This window comes from Nerophis lumbriciformis, linkage group LG23 (assembly GCF_033978685.3).
Source record: "Nerophis lumbriciformis linkage group LG23, RoL_Nlum_v2.1, whole genome shotgun sequence".
Classification (NCBI taxonomy): Eukaryota; Metazoa; Chordata; class Actinopteri; order Syngnathiformes; family Syngnathidae; genus Nerophis; species Nerophis lumbriciformis.
This window is the reverse complement of record NC_084570.2, coordinates 31,281,346-31,300,367: the sequence shown is the minus strand read 5'-3', so window position 1 is coordinate 31,300,367 and position 19,022 is coordinate 31,281,346. Positions and strand designations below refer to the sequence as shown.

The window sequence follows — 19,022 nt, the reverse complement described above, 5'->3', positions numbered from 1 at the left end:
CACTATGTACATATATATACATATAATGTATATGTATATATATATATATATGTGTGTGTATAAGTGTATATATATATATATATATATATATATATATATATATATATATATATATATATATATATATATATATATATATCCTTGATCACCCCCTGGGAGGTGAGGGGAGCAGAGAGCAGCAGCGGTGGCCGCGCCTGGGAATCATTTTTGGTTATTTAACCCCCAAATTCCAACCCTTGAGGCTGAGTGTCAAGCAGGGAGGTAATGGGTCCCATTTTTATAGTCTTTGGTATGACTCGGCCGAGGTTTGAACTCATGACAACCATGGGTACTTTAACTTTAACTTAATATATGTATATGATAAATAACATTCAGTAATTTTTTTTCCCCAAGATGGCGTCGCTGTAGTGGCTGCTGGTGGCAGGAGCTCTGTGCTTTTGTGTTCCTGATGTTTCTCTCTTGTCTTCATGTGGGTTATTTTGCCTTTTTGTTCAGGACCCTTTGGGACTGTGTGACAAGGGGTGGCCTTTTCGTGACTACTGCGATGCTTTTTTGTGGTCTTCTGGATCTGCCTCCTGGGAGCCTTTTGGCCATGGAGACCAGCTGCTGGGTCTCTGCCACACCAGAGTCCGTTTGGAGAGACTGGAGGAGATGCGGATGAAGAAACAGGGCTGCGGTGCTGATGCTGAGCACCGGGACGGACAAGCTTCACAGTGTCTTGGCTGAATGAGCAGGTATCGGACACCTCGGTCTCCTTGGACGCATCCTCGCTCATCCATGCGGACTAGACACTGTTCGAGAGTTGGTGGGCGGCCGAGGGTGGAGTCGGCTCTCTTGGTTGCTTTGTTGGGTCTGCTCCTGTCTCTGGCCATGCTACCTCCACCCCAGCAGATGATGACGTGGAACACCACAAAGGCCACCACAGTGTATATGTTTTTGTTGTTGTTGTTTTACTTTTGTGGCTGTGTGTAGAAGTGGCTGGTTGCATCAGCTATGCTATTTGAATGTCTTTAATGTCCTTTGTGTTTGTGGCACGGTTGGGAGAGTGGCTGTGCCAGCAACCTGAGGGTTCCTGGTTCGATCCCCACCTTCTACCAACCTCGTCATGTCCGTTGTGTCTTTGAGCAAGGCACTTCACCCTTGCTCCTGATGGGTCGTGGTTAGGGCCTTGCATGGCAGCTCCCACCATCAGTGTGTGAATGGGTGAATGTGGAAATAGTGTCAAAGCGCTTTGGAGTACCTTGAAGGTAGAAAAGCGCTATGCAAGTACAACCCATTTATTTACCCCTTACACACATGTTTATGTGTGCTATGGCTATGAGTTTTTCTTCTTCCTTGGCCTCAGTCTAGACCACCTCTCCAGGGGCCCAGGCTTGGATTGAATTTTTTTTTTTGCTCACCCCCCTCCAGTGTTTACCTGTTTTTCACCTTTTTTGTAAGGGGTGCCGGAAGTTGGCAGACCTGTCAGCGATCCTGTTCTGTCTCCCTGTAATGTTTGTCTGATCTTGAACGGGATTATCCTGAAAATCTTAATTTCCCCTCGGGTATTATTAAAGTATTTCTGATTCTGATTCTGGGCTTCACGGTGGCAGAGGGGTTAGTGCATCTGCCTCACAATACGAAGGTCCTGAGTAGTCTTGGGTTCAATCCCGGGCTCGGGATCTTTCTGTGTGGAGTTTGCATGTTCTCCCCGTGACTGCGTGGGTTCCCTCCGGGTACTCCGGCTTCCTCCCACTTCCAAAAGACATGCACCTGGGGATAAGTTGATTGGCAACACTAAATTGGCCCTAGTGTGTGGATGTGAGTGTGAATGTTGTCTGTCTATCTGTGTTGGCCCTGCGATGAGGTGGCGACTTGTCCAGGGTGTACACCGCCTTCCGCCCGATTGTAGCTGAGATAGGCTCCAGCGCCCCCCGCGACCCCAAAGGGAATAAGCGGTAGAAAATGGATGGATGGATGGATGATTCTGATTCTGATTTTGATTCTAACACACACTTACATGTTATATTTTCTGCTGTAGTAGATGAGAGGGATTGGTTGGTTCTCACAACTTCTCATGCTCTAAATAGAATAGAATAGAAAGTACTTTATTGATCCGTGGGGGAAATTCAGCACCACAGTTTGCTCACAATAGACAATAATAATAATAAATAGTATAATATATATATAATATGTTATATATATAATATATAAATAATATAAATATATTCTACATATACTCTACATTTAAGTGCAGTCAAGGAACATATGCATTATACAGTCTGATGGCTGTCGGTATGGTAAAGTCTCATGTTAGCCAGACTCTGAGGCAGCACTGCATGTGACCCTCATGTGCTCACAGAGGAGCACCTGACTGCACATACCATTACAGTACCAGTCGGGTATTAGCTCCTCTGGGCTTCCCAGGAAAATATGAGGTACAGTTAGTGTAGAACATCGCAGACTTATGTACTATAATTCAAATTTACCAGCCATAGAAACATTGGATATATCTCAATTACAACATAGTCTGGTCTCTGAGATCCTTGTGTACATTGGAGCGTACTCATAAAGAAGTTCAGACATGGAATAAAACACTATAGTATGAACAACTACACATTGGAATATTTACTATAGTATACAGCCGCATTGTCTACTATGTTGTACTTCACATTGTCCAGAAGGTGTCAGTATTTTTACTATATCTTCATACATCGAACCAATGAAAGACTGTATAAAGCATATACCAGACCTGGGCAAATTAAGGCCCAGGTCATGTTTCTATCTGGCCCGCCGGACATTCCCAAATAATTTTTTTAGATCTTTAAGATGGAAACTGTAGCTGCCATTATGATGTGCAGTGATGTTTTCTAATGACCATAAGTCTTTGAACTATACAAAGTATTTCAATGGTTGGAGTCTGCGCTTTTGCATGATATACTAGTTACTATGGTAATCTAATTAGTTACTAAGGTAATCTAATTAGCTACAATTGTAATCTAATTAGTTAGTATGACAATCTACGTCACAGCACCAAGCAGTGTGGGTGGGGAAAGTTTCCACAGAGTGTTTCCAGAGCGGCCAGCCTGAAATGCGGGTGTCAGGGACAGACAATTTTTACAACAAAGTTTTAAAGTTTAGTGATGCATCAGATATAGCAGATTGTAGGTGGTTTGTTTTTTACCATTCCCATTCATATTTTCGCTGTATATATATATATATATATATATTTATGTAAGGGGCACCGGAAGTTGGCAGAACCGTCAGTGATCCTGTTCTGTCTCCCTGTAATGTTTGTCTGATCTTGAATGGGATTGTGCTGAAAATTTTAATTTCCCCTTAGGAATTGATAACGTATTTCTGATTTTGATTCTGAATTTGTCAAATACCAAGTAGTGCCAAATTTGCTCAAAAAGTTAACATGTTAGATGGTTAGGGTTAGACACCCTACCCTAACCCTAGCTGTAAACCTAACCCTCTATTTCAGTAGTTCTCAAACTTTTTTTTCTTTCTTTTTTTTTACCAAGAACCATCTCAGAAAACATTTTGCTCTCCACGTACCACCATATTGGCCAACATTAAAATACACTAGCAATGTGGGCCTACGTAGTCATTAAAAAACCGGCAGAGGTTTTATTCAACAAGTATATTTAATATGGTTGGCCACTGCAACATTATATAAAGTTTGAACAGTAACACTGTGTTTGAATATTTAATTAGGTGATTATTTGACATACCACTAGATGGAGCCCACGTGTTTAAAGCTATGTAGTAAAAATGTAAACAAATGCATATTAAGTTAAGTTAAAGTACCAATGATCGTCACACACACACTAGGTGTGGCGAAATTATTCTCTGCATTTGACCCATATCAGCCTTGATCACCCCCTGGGCGGTGAGGGGAGCAGTGGGCAGCAGCGCGGTGGCCGCGCCCGGGAATCATTTTTGGTGATTTAACCCCCAATTCCAACCCTTGATGCTGAGTGCCAAGCAGGGAGGTAATGGTCCCATTTTTATAGTCTTTGGTATGACTTAATAATAACTTAATATGCATTTGTTTTTTAAGTAGCTAAACCATCAAATAAAGTAATAAATTATAATACACATTTCTATGTTCTATGTAGCGTTATATGTAAATGAGGCGGCAAGTGGTCCAGAGTGCAGCTGGGATAGGTTCCAGCGGCCCTGAGAGGGACAAACGTTAAAAAATGGACAGCCTTAGTGTTTTTATAGGCAGTGTTGCATTGGTTTATGGAATAAGTCATTGGGCACAGGAGTTGTTTGGGCAAAAAAGCCAAAGGATTTCAATTAATGATTTCCTTTTTTAATTTTGTTTACATATTTCAAACTATCGACTCGATTTGTGTGTGATTGTGATTATAATCACGATCAACAAACGGTAGAAAATTGCCCGAGTAAAAAGTGTTTACTTGGTATCTGATCGATACCAAAATGTATCGATATCTCTGCTATGAACTGAGGAGACGACGCCGATTACGTAAAACGTCATTTAATCACGTGACCCACGAGGCGTGTAGCCGTTTGATTTCTGTACCCGGAAACACCATTGCCCTCGCGTGTGATTCCCTTACCACTACCCACGCCGCCAACGTAAACCCGTAAGATAATATTTGTATGTACTGACTACAATATTGGACTTACATTTCCGCTCTGGGCCATCACACGAATAACATAGTACGGCTGCGTAAGCGGTGTCGAGACATGCAAGCACCGCCCCTCCGCATGAGTCGGTATGTTGGGAAGACTAAATGGCGCGCTCACCAGGGTAACGCGGGAAACGTTGCCGTGTTGGTTCTGTTCTGTTCGGCTAACCGCCTCACTATGTTTACACTATCCGTGTCAACTTAGCTCTTAGCCCACTTCCACGCGCGCGAAATATTTTAACCCCAGCGAATGTTTTGACACCACTCATCTTCTTTCTGGAGGCTGCGTGGGACTGGTGGACCGGCTCGGGACAAGTAGCGGCGGTTTGGTGGATGAACGTCCGCCAGCTATCGCGGTTAGCTCGGGCACAAAGAAAGACGAGAGCGTTGCTAACGTGAACCTCCACGCGGCGGCCGAGGCTTCCCACGCAGATGGAGTCATTTCAGAAGGTCGAGAAGATAGGAGAGGGCACTTACGGAGTGGTGTACAAAGCCAAGAACAAGAACACGGGAGAAACCGTTGCTCTGAAGAAAATCCGACTGGACACGTAAGTGGGCTGCATTTTGGAATACTACTTTTGGTGTGTTCCAACATCATGTTAATTGGTTCTGTGGGGGAGCTCTTAACTTGAAGCACTCGTATCTCCTATTGAGGTGCTAAATACACTTGTTGCTGTATGCAACAGTTGTTCCCAAACTTTTTCATCAAGTACCACCATAATGACAACATTAAAATGCAGTAGTGTAGTAGACCTAAGTATTCATCAAGTACCACCATAATGACAACATTAAAATACAGTAGTGTAGTAGACCAAAGTATTCATCAAGTTCCACCATCCCTTTTCTACCGCTTGTCCCTTTCGGGGTCGCAGGGGTGCTGGAGCCTTAATGACATTAAAATGCAGTAGTATAGTAGACCTAAGTATTCATCAAGTTCCACCATAATGACATTAAAATACAGTAGTGTAGTAGACCTAAGTATTCATCAAGTATCACCATAATGACCAACATTAAAGTACAGTAGCGTAGTAGGCCTAAGTATTCAGAATCATCAGAAATACTTTAATAACCCCCTAGGGGAAATTAAGATTTTCATCACAATCCCATTCAAGATCAGACAAACATTACAAGGAGACAGAACAGGATCGCTGACGGGTCTGCCAACTTCCGGCGCCTCTTACAAAAAAAGTGAGAAACAAGCCTGGGTCCCTGGAGAGGGGGTCCAGACTGAGGCCAAGAAAAAAAACTCATAGCCATAGCGCACATAAGCATGTGTGTAAGAGGGAAACATCAAAGAAAACAAAGGACATTAAAGACGTTAAAAGAGCAGAGCTGATGCAACCAGCCACTTCTACATACAGCTACAAAAGTAAAACTTAGACTTAGACAAACTTTAATGATCCACAAGGGAAATTGTTCCACACAGTAGCTCAGTTACAAAGGATGGAAAGTGTAAGGATGGAAAGGATAATGCAGGTATAAAGTAGACTAAAATTGTACTGTAGTTGCAATATTAAATATAACATATATGTAATTGTTACATATTATATATACAGTATATGATATATACTGATATATTATATTTTTATTTATATAACAATGACCATGTACAATAATACAGTATCTGTAACAGCTGCAGCATAAGAAAATAGACATTATAAACAAAGAGAGATAGCTAACATAGAAGCTGTCAGGTAATAGACAGATATCATCTATTGCTGTATGGCCAGTGATTATACAGCCGGATGGAGTGCAGAATGAAGGAGTTCTTGAATGGAATACTGTGGGAACGAAGCTGAAGCAGCCTGTTGGAGTATGAGCCCCGCTGTCCCTCCATTGTCTGGTAGAGTGGGTGGGCATGATTGTCCATGATGGCCAGCAGTTTGTCCAGTGTCCTCCTGTCCCTCACTGACACAAACGTCTCCAACTCCGTGCCAATAGTTTGAACAACAACAACAAAAAACATATACACTGTGGTGGCCTTTGCGGTGTTCCACTCCATCGTCGGGTGGAGGGAGAATGGCCGACTCTATCCTTTGCCGCCCACCAACTCTCGGCCAGTGTTCAGTCTGCATGGATGAGCGAGGATACGTCTTAGGCCCCGTTTACACTAAGCCGCATAAGGTTATCCAGGGTAAATCCCACCTAACCTTATATGTGTCCACACACAACAATGCCACCGTTTAAGACCCCCTCCGTCCGCCGGCGCAACGCGACCTAATACGCATGCGCGGAAAATGCGCACGTCATAGTCACCTCCAGTGTTACTTTGTGTGCAAGTTCTTAAATTGAACTTATCTGAACAATATCCAGTGTTGTGGTATTTAAATGAACTGGAATCCAGTGTGCTGTGGGGCCCTATTGTAGTGAATCACACCTGAGACATCATAAATTAATCAAATCTTTATTGGACACAAAAGTACACAATGTGACTGAGAACATTTTACAACAGTCAATCTAGGGATATAGATATGTGGTCAGGACACTCCTCACTCTTTTGCCTTCACCTTCATTGTCCATTTGTTTTTGGTGATTTTATATACTCTGGACCTACACGTTGAGTTTGCGACATACATGGCGGACAATAACTGATAGTCTGCTTTGCCAGTCCAAATGCATTCGCTGTTTTCTACAGTTTTCCCTCGACAGCCAGGTAATACAAAGGACACGCTACCTTTTTTATCACATCCACGGGAGTCCGCATTCTCGTTGTCTCTCCTTCGACAAATTGACAAAGTTTTTCAGTTAGTAGAATCACAGCTGAACTGGACATTGGAAAGTTCTCTTGCCATCTGAGAAGTGTTGTATCCCAAATAGCTGCAATCGCTTTCTCTTAAGGTATTCATGTGTGATTTCCACAAGTGTTTGTACATGCAGAAGAAGGAGAAACATGGCATGTCTGGATGACTCGCCTCCATATTTCCAGTGGTTAGCTCCGAGTTACAAAACCGCTTTATTATGAAGCTGGCTGTGGCGCGTTCTTTCTGACGTCACTTCCTGTGTTGGGCACGGTCTTTCTGGCGTCACTTCCTCTTCGAACTCAGTTAGTAAACGATCAGTGAGTCCATACAAAGCTAAGAGCCGGAGATTCAAGAAATACACGCCGTACTTACCCCTGTAAAAATTTGTCCGAGGAGGGGAACCTTAAACGATGGTTTAGTGTGGCTGAAACGGGGCTTAGGCTAAATAATTATTCGTTTAAGGCGTTATCCGGCTGAGTTTAGATATGGCCTGGGCCAAGGGAAAAATACTCATAGCCACAGCACACAATCAGACAGGCCCCTTCTTTGGCTACTTTTAATACCCTTCTTAAACCCCATTTTTATTCACTGGCTTTTAATCCAGCATGAGACTTTAAACTGTTAACTATTTTTAACTTTTTACTGCTTTTTATCTCACAAATTGTTCTTAAGATAATTTGCATCTGCTTTTTCAATGTGTATTTTACCTCTGTTTTAAATGTTATTTTTTAGTCTGTCCTTTGCCTGTATTTCTTTGTGGTGTACAGCCCTTTGTTCTTCAACTGTGGTTGTTTTTAAAGGGCTTTATAAATAAAGTTGGTATGTTATGTGTGTAAGAGGGAAGCATCAAACTCAAAGGACATTAAAGACATTCAAATAGCAGAGCTGATGCAACCAGCCACTTACTTCTACACACAGCCACAAAAGTAAAACAACAAAAACATATACACTGTGGTGGCCTCTGTGGTGTTCCACGCCATCGTCTGCTGGGGTGGAGGTAGCATGGCCAGAGACAGGAGCAGACCCAACAAAGCAACCAAGAGACCCGACTCCTCCCCCGGCCGCCCACCAACTCTCGGACAGTGTCTAGTCCGCATGGATGAGCGAGGATGCGTCCAAGGAGACCGAGGTGTCCGATACCTGCTCATTCAGCCAAGACACTGTGAAGCTTGTCCGTCCCGGCGGTCAGCATCAGCACCGCAGCCCTGTTTCTTCATCCGCATCTCCTCCAGTCTCTCCAAACGGACTCTGGTGTGGCAGAGACCCAGCAGCTGGTGTCCATGGCCAAAAGGCTCCCAGGATGCAGATCCAGAAGACCACAAAAAAGCACCGCAGTAGTCACGAAAAGGCCACCCCTTGTCACACAGTCCCAAAGGGTCCTGAACAAAAAGGCAAAAAAAACCACATGAATACAAGAGGGAAACATCAGGAACACAAAAGGATGACACAAGAGCACAGAGCTCCTGCCACCAGCAGCCACTACAGCGGCGCCATCTTGGAAGAAAAATACCACCATAATGACCAACATTAAAAATGCAGTAGCGTAATAGGCCTAAGTCTTCATTAAAAATAAGACAGAGGTTAATTTTAACAAATATAATTAATATTTTTGGCAACTGTAACATTATTGAACAGTAACACTGTCATTGAATATAGGAAAATGAAACACTACTCTAATCAAGTGATTCTTTGGCATACCACTAGCTGGAGCCTGCGTACCAGTAGTGGTACACGTACCACAATTTGAGAATGTAATGATATATTCATGGAGTGCAGGTCTTGCAGTGGATTTAGTTTTTGAGATCATCTGCAATAACCTTCATAAAAGTAGTCTCAAGACAACTTCCAAGATGCCTTATACTTTATATTCTTGTCGACAAAATGCACTTTTATTTTAGTCAACTGAAATGTTGAGGAATTTAGTCGACTAAAACAAGACTAAACCTAAATCAATTTACCGGTAGACGACTAAAATATGACTTAAGCTAAAATAATTTTTTGTCAAAATAATGTGATTAAAATTCAATTAAAAACTGTTGTCAAAATTAATACAATTTAATGTTTATTAAGTTTATTAATAATAATGATGCCTCCCGAAGGAGCACAATTTTAACATGTAACATGCTTTCTACAACACAGATGCCTTTTAAAAATAAATACAAACTTTTAGGTAAGAAATATTGTACAACAATACAATAGAAAATTGTACTAACTCCAGTAGATTTATGAAGTAATGTAACAATAATGCACAGCATTTACCTTGGCTACCCCTGTGGTAAATTTTTAATGTGCTTTATAAATAAAGTTGATTTGATTTGATTTGACGACACACACGGTCCTGGCTTGTGTTATGAGGAGAGTTAAATCATATTTTAATTTGAAACACATTTTAGTCAAACTGTGGCTAACAAGTGTGTGTTTGTACAACTATTTTATGTATATAATAGTTGTGTGTTTGTATAAACTTGGGTCCCAAGCCCAGACAAATAGCAGGGTGAGAAAAGAGACCGCTGCACTCGATGTAATACGCCCCTGCTACCACCAGGGGCGTATTGCAGTTGGTAGCAGTAAAAGTAGTAAACAATCGCTTCATTCATCCACGCACTGGTCATGTCATTAGGTACTAGGGTTTTCCCCATGCCAATATTTTGGTACCGGTGCTAAAATGTTTTTCGATACTTTTCTAAATAAAGGGCACCACAGAAAATGTCATTATTGGCTTTATTTTAACAACACATCTTAGGGTACATTAAACATGTTTATTATTGCAATTTAGTTCTTAAATAAAATAGTGAACATACTAGACAACTCGTCTTAGTAGTAAGTAAACAAACAAAGACTCATAATTAGTCTGGTGACGTATGCAGTAACATATTGTGTCATTTATATTCTATTATTTTGTCAACATTATTAAGGACAAATTGTAAAAATGGATTATTAATCTACTTGTTAATTTACTGTTAATATCTGCTTATTTTCTGTTTTAACATGTTCTATCTACACTTCTATTAGAATGTAATAATCACTTATTCTTTTGTTTGAGACTTTACATTAGTTTTGGATAATACCACAAATTTAGGTATCGATCCGATACCAAGTAGTTACAGGATCATACATTGGTCATATTCAAAGTCCTCATGTGTCCAGGGACGTATTTCCTGAGTTTATAAACATAATTAAAATTTAAAAAAAAGGAAAAAAGATTATGTGACGATAGAAAATATCGATGTAGTATCGACTAGATACTGTACTTGGTATCATTACAGTGGATGTCAAGTGTAGATCCACCCATGGCATTTGTTTACGTTCAGGAACGGCGTCAATAGCGGTGACGCGGGTGAGCTACGGTGTGTAGTGAAGCATGTTTAGCTATTCCTCGTCCTCCAGTGATAATAATACTTGTAAGAAACATACTTTATTTGTCGCCATGGAGGCCAGGATTAGTGATTTAGCAGTAGCTAAAACACTGCCGATTGCGGATGGACATTAGCTGCTAGCCAGCTAGCCATGTCTTAAAACACCTCTTCTTGCGGGTGTTTCAGTGTTATAACTTCACCTTTATCTTTACTTTTTAAGCCAAAATGCGTCCGTTCTCACTTGTGTTCCACTTTTGCACACATGTCCATTAATTTAATACATTATTTAACTGTTTCTTACTACAAATACACTGTTTTTTAAAATTGCAAGTCATGAATATTTATTTAATGAAAGGGAAACAATTGTAAATCTGCATCAAAATACATCACAGTGTTTCCCACAGGACAGGCATCTATTTGTGGTGGTGTGGGTGGGGGGCGGCGGCAGCGGCGATGACCAAGAAGAACGCGGAGTTGGAATATAATTACAACACTTTATGTACATATTTATATACAGATTTGAACAATTAGTTATTCACTGAAATATATTTATTAATTGTGGTTCTTACAAAAAATATATCTTATAAAATATCAAAGCTAAAATGTCTCTTAAAGCTCTGCCCCTTTAATTAGTGCATACTAAATAATTTAACTTTAGCCTACTACTACAACCATATTATTTACCAGCAACATAAAGTGAAACAGAGGCAGAGGTGTCCTGCCACAGTCAGTCAACCTCCTCCTCCTCCTCTTCCTCCTGCTACTGCTGCTGCTGAACAGGTCGCACTGGAGCTAGTCGCTCTATGTTTTGTCGTGGTCCTCTCTATAAGGCACATAAGAATATAAATTAGGACCCTTTTCATGAGAAAAGTGCATTTCTGATCTGACCCTGCTTTATTTTTCAGTGTTTGTTGAGTCTCACCTGTTCCCTCCGCCCTAGCTGGCTCTACATGCTGCCTGTCTTCCTCCTCTCCTACAACATCTTCCTGCGTACTTACTATCCCTTCCTCCTCACCCTCTCTTACTGCCTCAGCTGCGGCACTAGTTGAAGCCTGGAAGTATTCCATCCATCCATCCATCTTCTTCCGCTTATCCGAGGTCGGGTCGCGGGGGCAGCAGCCTAAGCAGGGAAGCCCAGACTTCCCTCTCCCCAGCCACTTCGTCCAGCTCCTCCCGGGGGGTCCCGAGGCGTTCCCAGGCCAGCCGGGATATATAGTCTTCCCAACGTGTCCTAGGTCTTCCCCGTGGCCTCCTACCGGTCGGACGTGCCCTAAACACCTCCCTAAGGAGGCGTTCGGGTGGCATCCTGACCAGATGCCCGAACCACCTCATCTGGCTCCTCTCGATGTGGAGGAGCAGCGGCTTTACTTTGAGCTCCCCCCGGATGACAGAGCTTCTCACCCTATCTCTAAGGGAGAGCCCCGCCATCCGGCGGAGGAAACTCATTTCGGCCGCTTGTACCCGTGATCTTGTCCTTTCGGTCATGACCCAAAGCTCATGACCATAGGTGAGGATGGGAACGTAGATCGACCGGTAAATCGAGAGCTTTGCCTTCCGGCTCAGCTCCTTGTTCACCACAACAGATCGATACAGCGCCCGCATTACTGAAGACGCCGCACCGATCCGCCTGTCGATCTCACGATCCACTCTTCCCTCACTCGTGAACAAGACTCCGAGGTACTTGAACTCCTCCACTTGGGGCAAGATCTCCTCCCCACCCCATAGATGGCACTCCACCCTTTTCCGGGCGAGAACCATGGACTCGGACTTGGAGGTGCTGATTCCCATCCCAGTCGCTTCACACTGGGCTGCGAACCGATCCAGCGAGAGCTGAAGATCTTGGCCAGATGAAGCCATCAGGACCACATCATCTGCAAAAAGCAGAGACCTAATCCTGCAGCCACCAAACCAAATACCCTCAACGTCCTGACTGCGCCTAGAAATTCTGTCCATAAAGGTTATGAACAGAATCGGTGACAAAGGGCAGCCCTGGCGGAGACCAACCCTCACTGGAAACGGGTCCGACTTACTGCCAGCAATGCGGACCAAGCTCTGACACTGATTATACAGGGAGCGAACCGCCACAATAAGACAGTCCGTTACCCCATACTCTCTGAGCACTCCCCACAGGACTTCCCGGGGTACACGGTCGAATGCCTTCTCCAAGTCCACAAAGCACATGTAGACTGGTTGGGCAAACTCCCATGCACCCTCAAGGACCCTGCCGAAAGTATAGAGCTGGTCCACAGTTCCACGACCAGGACGAAAACCACACTGTTCCTCCTGAATCCGAGGTTCGACTATCCGGCGTAGCCTCCTTTCCAGTACACCTGAATAGACCTTACCGGGAAGGCTGAGGAGTGTGATCCCACGATAGTTGGAACACACCCTCCGGTTCCCCTTCTTAAAGAGAGGAACCACCACCCCGGTCTGCCAATCCAGAGGTACCGCCCCCGATGTCCACGCGATATTGCAGAGTCTTGTCAACCAAGACAGCCCCACAACATCCAGAGCCTTAAGGAACTCCGGGCGGATCTCATCCACCCCCGGGGCCCTGCCACCGAAGAGCTTTTTAACTACCTCGGCAACCTCAGCCCCAGAAATAGGAGAGCCCACCACAGATTCCCCAGGCCCTGCTTCCTCATAGGAAGAAGTGCCGGTAGGATTGAGGAGGTCTTCGAAGTATTCCCTCCACCGATCCACAACATCCGCAGTCGAGGTCAGCAGAACACCATCCTCACCATACACGGTGTTGACATTGCACTGCTTCCCCTTCCTGAGGCGGCGGATGGTGGTCCAGAATCGCTTCGAAGCCGTCCGGAAGTCGTTTTCCATGGCTTCCCCGAACTCCTCCCATGTCCGAGTTCTTGCCTCCGCGACCGCTGAAGCTGCACATCGCTTGGCCTGTCGGTACCTGTCTGCTGTCTCCGGAGTCCTATGAGCCAAAAGAGCTCGATAGGACTCTTTCTTCAGCTTGACGGCATCCCTTACCGCTGGTGTCCACCAGCAGGTTCTAGGATTACCGCCACGACAGGCACCAACCACCTTGCGGCCACAGCTCCGATCGGCCGCCTCGACAATAGAGGCACGGAACATCGTCCACTCGGACTCAATGTCCAGTGCCTCCCTCGTGACATGTTCAAAGTTCTTCCGGAGGTGGGAATTGAAACTCTCTCTGACAGGAGACTCTGCCAGGCGTTCCCAGCAAACCCTCACAATGCGTTTGGGCCTGCCAGGTCTGTCCGGCAGGCCCTGGAAGTATTGGAAGCAAATTAATTTTCACACTGATGGACGTCTGTTCACTTTCCTTATGAGATTTCTAAGTGTCTACACCGTTTTGATAATACCTCCTGTGGTCCGGACTGTAGGCCTACCTCCTCTCCAAGTCGAGCCCTTTTCGGCCGTTGAAAATATTTTTCTATACTCATCTGTGTGAAGGAGTGAACATCCAACATAAGAATTTATTACTAACGAGCAGAACCGCTCTATGTACAGTGCCGTCTAACCTTAAGCGGCAGCAGCTCAACACATGCAGGGTTCAACGTTAAGGTTTTTTTCTACTTGCCCGACTTCTCAAATCTACTTGCCCCAATATTTTTACTTGTCCTGCCTAGGTTTTTTTCTGGCTGTGTAGTGCTCATGGCTTATATCTTACTAAAATCCTTCCCGTTGACTATTTACAACACTACACAGTATTTATTATTATTATTATTATTATTATCTATAATTACATTTAAATGGCATTGCATACATGTAAAATTAAATGATATTTCACATTATTTGACCAGTAGCAGTTACACCCATCTGAACAGGTCAGCCACCTGTTTAAAGCCCGATCACAGTTGAAATCTTGAAATGAAGGGCCTTTAATGGCCAAAACATTAACCTGGACAACAGCTGGTTGGCTCAGATTTTATTCTTTTCATTGCATTCACATGCTGCAGTGGACAGTGGACATTTTAGCTTCAGTATTAACGCAGTATCTGAAGCACCGTCTCCACGTGTGTTTATTGACAACAGGGTTATAACCTGGACACGTTAGCTCGTCGGTATGAAAACAGGTGACTGTTACTGCGTGCGTCTGCCCCGGCCCCCGAGTCAAACAGCGGCGGTGTTAATGAAGCAGCGTCAGGCTGCTCACCGTCAGTGAAACGCTCGGTGAAATCGCGGATTAACGTTAAATAGATGACGAGCCGCGAGCGATGCTGCTATAACCTATCTACCTATAACCTATATTACCCTCGAATCCATTTGTGGCGGACGTAATTCTTTCGTGGCGGGCCGCCACAAATAAATGAATGTGTGGGAAACACTGCATCAATTGAAGATGCGTCAATAATGGATTTTTAATGCAGTGGTAGCGCCTGAATGGTAAAGTAAAGTGTACCTTCTGTAAGGTTCGGACACAGTATTCAACAACAACATTTTGTGTCCTGTTCAGGGAGACGGAGGGTGTTCCAAGCACTGCTATCCGAGAGATTTCCCTACTCAAAGAGCTCAGCCACCCCAATATTGTCAAGTAAGTGTGCACTATTCTCCTCTTGTTTCACTGTCTTTATTCAATCTGGTCTATTTTTTGGAAAGGTTACACGATGTCATCCACACAGAAAACAAGTTATACCTTGTCTTTGAGTTCTTGAACCAGGATCTAAAGAAGTTCATGGACTCGTCCACAGTCACCGGTATCCCTCTGCCTCTCATTAAGGTAATTCATCATCGTGTCCATGTTCGCCTCGTGGTTCCCTGAATTTCCTAGAGATCCACCATTATGGTTTTATTCAGGGAAGATACCCATTATTAGTAGTCTCGGAGGCCAATAACCCACGTTTGGAGCCAATATTTATTTTAGTAAAACATGAATATTATATGTCATTTAACATCTGGACAAGGCTTTAAGTTATATTTTTAAAACATTTTAGGAAACGTGGGACCAGTAGCGAGACAACGTTTTATGTGGCATTAATGTGTTTAATTTAGCAGCAAAAAACATCAAACTAGGGCTGGACAATTATGACAAAAATAATAATCACGATTATTTTGATTGATATTGTAATCATTAATCACATGATTATTCATTCATTTGAAAACATGAGTATTTACTGTACCACCAAAACTCAACTTCAAATATAGTTAAAAAAACGAATATAAATTATTAAAACCCTTGTATTATGTTAAGGGTCAATTTGACCCATTTCAGTTTTTGTGTTGATCAAAGTACTGGTTATCCTTTCTTTTTCTTGCTGAAATTTGGTGACTTTTCCTCATCTAGGGTCATGAACTGGTGTGTAAAATCTGGACACTTTGATGTGTATTGGGAATGTCTGTCTAGAGTTGTATACAAAGATGATGTTGCGGGTCATTTTGACCCAGACGCTTTGATGTGGGTAAACAGCTGTTCAGATCCAAAATAAACATGTCTGTATGATGTACTTTTTACTTTGATGTACAATTGTTTGTAGTTTGATTGCCTCTGAGACCCAGAGCCAGGTGTGTGAAGAGAGGGAACTTTCTCACACTTGTCCTTGTCACTGTTCTCATGTCATCTCTTTGACAAACTCACCAAAAATGAGCTCCAGAATGATGACATCTGAGGAGGCTTTATCACTGATTTTTAACTGGGATAGTGATGTAGAGGAAGAGATTTCAGAAACAGGATTTTTCAGAGACAGAGGACAATGTTATTGCTGATCCAGATTGTCAATTTTCCTACGATGAGGAGGATTCAGAGGACGAGTCTGCCGTTGTTCCTCCAACAGATGAAAACCAAGGAATGCAGCAATCATCATCCACAGAGGGGACATAGGCATCTAAGGACGGTAATATAAAATGGTCAACATCAGCACACCCAAGCCGAGGCAGACTATCATCTTCCAATGTGATCAAAATGACTCCCGGTCCTACAAGATTTGCTGTCACACGAGTTGATGAGATTCAATCAGCATTTCAGCTCTTCATATCCCCACCAATAGAGAGGATTATACTGGAAATGACCAACTTGGAGGGGAGACGTGTGTTTCAAGAGAAATGGAAGCCACTGGATCAGACTGACTTGCATGCTTACATTGGAGTTCTGTTATTAGCTGGAGTGTACAGGTCAAAGGGAGAAGCCACTGCAAGTCTATGGAATGAAGAGAATGGGAGGCCAATCTTTCGTGCAACAATTCCTCAATATTTGCTTTCACTGAGAAAGCAACAGTTTCATACTGCCCAAAGAGAAACAAGAATGTTCTTGTAATGAGTACAATGCACACAGATGCATCTCTGAGCACAAGAGAAGACATGAAGCCACAAATGATCCTGGATTATAACTCCACCAAAGGAGGAGTTGACAATCTGGACAAAGTCACAGCAACATACAGCTGCCAGCGCAAGACAGCCCGTTGGCTTTTGGTGATTTTCTACAACATTGTGAACAAGTCTGCTTACAATGCCTACCGTATTTTCCGCACCATTAGCCGCACCTAAAAACCACAAATTTACTCAAAAGCTGACAGTGCGGCTTTTAACCCGGTGCGCTTTATATATGGATAAATATTAAGATTCATTTTCATAAAGTTTCGTTCTCGCAACTTCGGTAAACAGCCGCCATCTTTTTTCCCGGTAGAGCAGGAAGCGCTTCTTCTTCTACGCAAGCAACCGCCAAGGTAAGCACCCTCCCCCATAGAACAGGAAGCGCTTCTTCTTGTACTGTAAGCAACCACCCGCCCCCGGAAGAAGAAGAAGCGCGCGGTGCATGCTGGGATATGTGACGTTACATTTCCATTTGTGTGTTTATGTAAAGACCCCAAAATGGCTCCTATTAAGTGTGTTGTCTGTCTAATTATAAATAATGCAGACGAGGCGTGTTAACTGAGTTCTCAACGTTTACTCACAGCGTGCTCATAACCACATTCTAACTCCCAGCATACAACAACGCTTCTCAGGGCTACCGCGCATGCTCGTAACTATCGTTGCATGCTGGGTAGTGTAGTTGTTATATTTGCTAGCTCATAACATCACATTAAGAGACACGCTTACGCGCTTAATTCAATACTCGCCGTCATTCCGGGTGGATTGACAAAAGACCTCCAGCCGCTAGATATTGGTGTCAACAGGGCATTCGAAGCTAGACTGCTAACTGCGTGGGAACAGTGGATGACGAAGAAGCGCGCGGTGCATGCTGGGATATGTGACGTTTCATTTCCATTTGTGTGTTTATGTAAAGACCCCAAAATGGCTCCTATTAAGTGTGTTGTCTGTCTAATTATAAATAATGCAGACGAGGCGTGTTAACTGAGTTCTCAACGTTTACTCACAGCGTGCTCATAACCACATTCTAACTGCCAGCATACAACGCTTCTCAGGGCTACCGCGCATGCTCGTAACTATCGTTGCATGCTGGGTAGTGTAGTTGTTATATTTGCTAGCTCATAACATCACATTAAGAGACACGCTTACGCGCTTAATTCAATACTCGCCGTCATTCCGGGTGGATTGACAAAAGACCTCCAGCCGCTAGATATTGGTGTCAACAGGGCATTCGAAGCTAGACTGCTAACTGCGTGGGAACAATGGATGACAGAAGGCGAACACACCTTCACTAAGACAGGGAGGCAGCGCCAGACGACGCCAACATCTGCCAGTGGATCGTAAATGCCTGGGCAGATATTTCGGTCACAACTGTGGTCCGAGCTTTCCGGAAGGCAGGATTCACAGAACTGCTGGATAACAGTGACACTGATTCCGATGACTTCGACGAGACGGAACCGGCCATTTTGGATCTCACATTTGCCCAACTTTTCACTTCGGACACCGAAGACGAAGGATTTACGAATGAAGAATAACTTCAGAAAGTGAGCGCTATGTTTATTTTGTGTGTTGTGACATTAACGTTCGAGCAACATTATGTTGCTATTGCTCTGCACTATTTTGAATTTTACTATGTTTGTGATTGCACATTTGCGTACATTTTGGGAGTGAACAGAGTTGTTAGAACGCTGGTTTTTAATATATTATTAAAGTTTGACTGACCTATCTGACTGTTTTTTTGACATTCCCTTTAGCGCAGCGTAGGCGCGGCTTATAGTCCGGGGCGGCTTATTGGTGGACAAAGTTATGAAATATGCCATTCATTGAAGGTGCGGCTAATAATCCGGTGCGCCTTATAGTGCGGAAAATACGGTATGTCCTGTGGACTGCAATCAACCAGAAATGGAATGCCAGCAAATTGTACAGACGTCGGCTTTTCCTGGAAGAACTCGGCAAAGCACTTGTCACTCCCAAGATCCAGACGCGAGCCAGGC

The 19,022-nt window shown here is 43.5% G+C and overlaps 1 protein-coding gene across 1 annotated transcript in view; it reads left to right on the top strand.

Moving 5' to 3' along the window:
• The first annotated feature begins 4,624 nt into the window (after positions 1-4,624).
• The window catches only part of cdk2 (cyclin dependent kinase 2), a 35,777-nt gene continuing 21,379 nt past the window's right edge, over positions 4,625-19,022 (top strand). Inside the window, exons 1-3 of the mRNA XM_061984756.2 lie at positions 4,625-5,191; positions 15,182-15,259; positions 15,325-15,445. Of these exons, the coding sequence (XP_061840740.1) occupies positions 5,076-5,191; positions 15,182-15,259; positions 15,325-15,445 (315 nt within the window). The 5' untranslated portion in view covers positions 4,625-5,075. The remainder of the gene's footprint in view (positions 5,192-15,181; positions 15,260-15,324; positions 15,446-19,022) is intronic.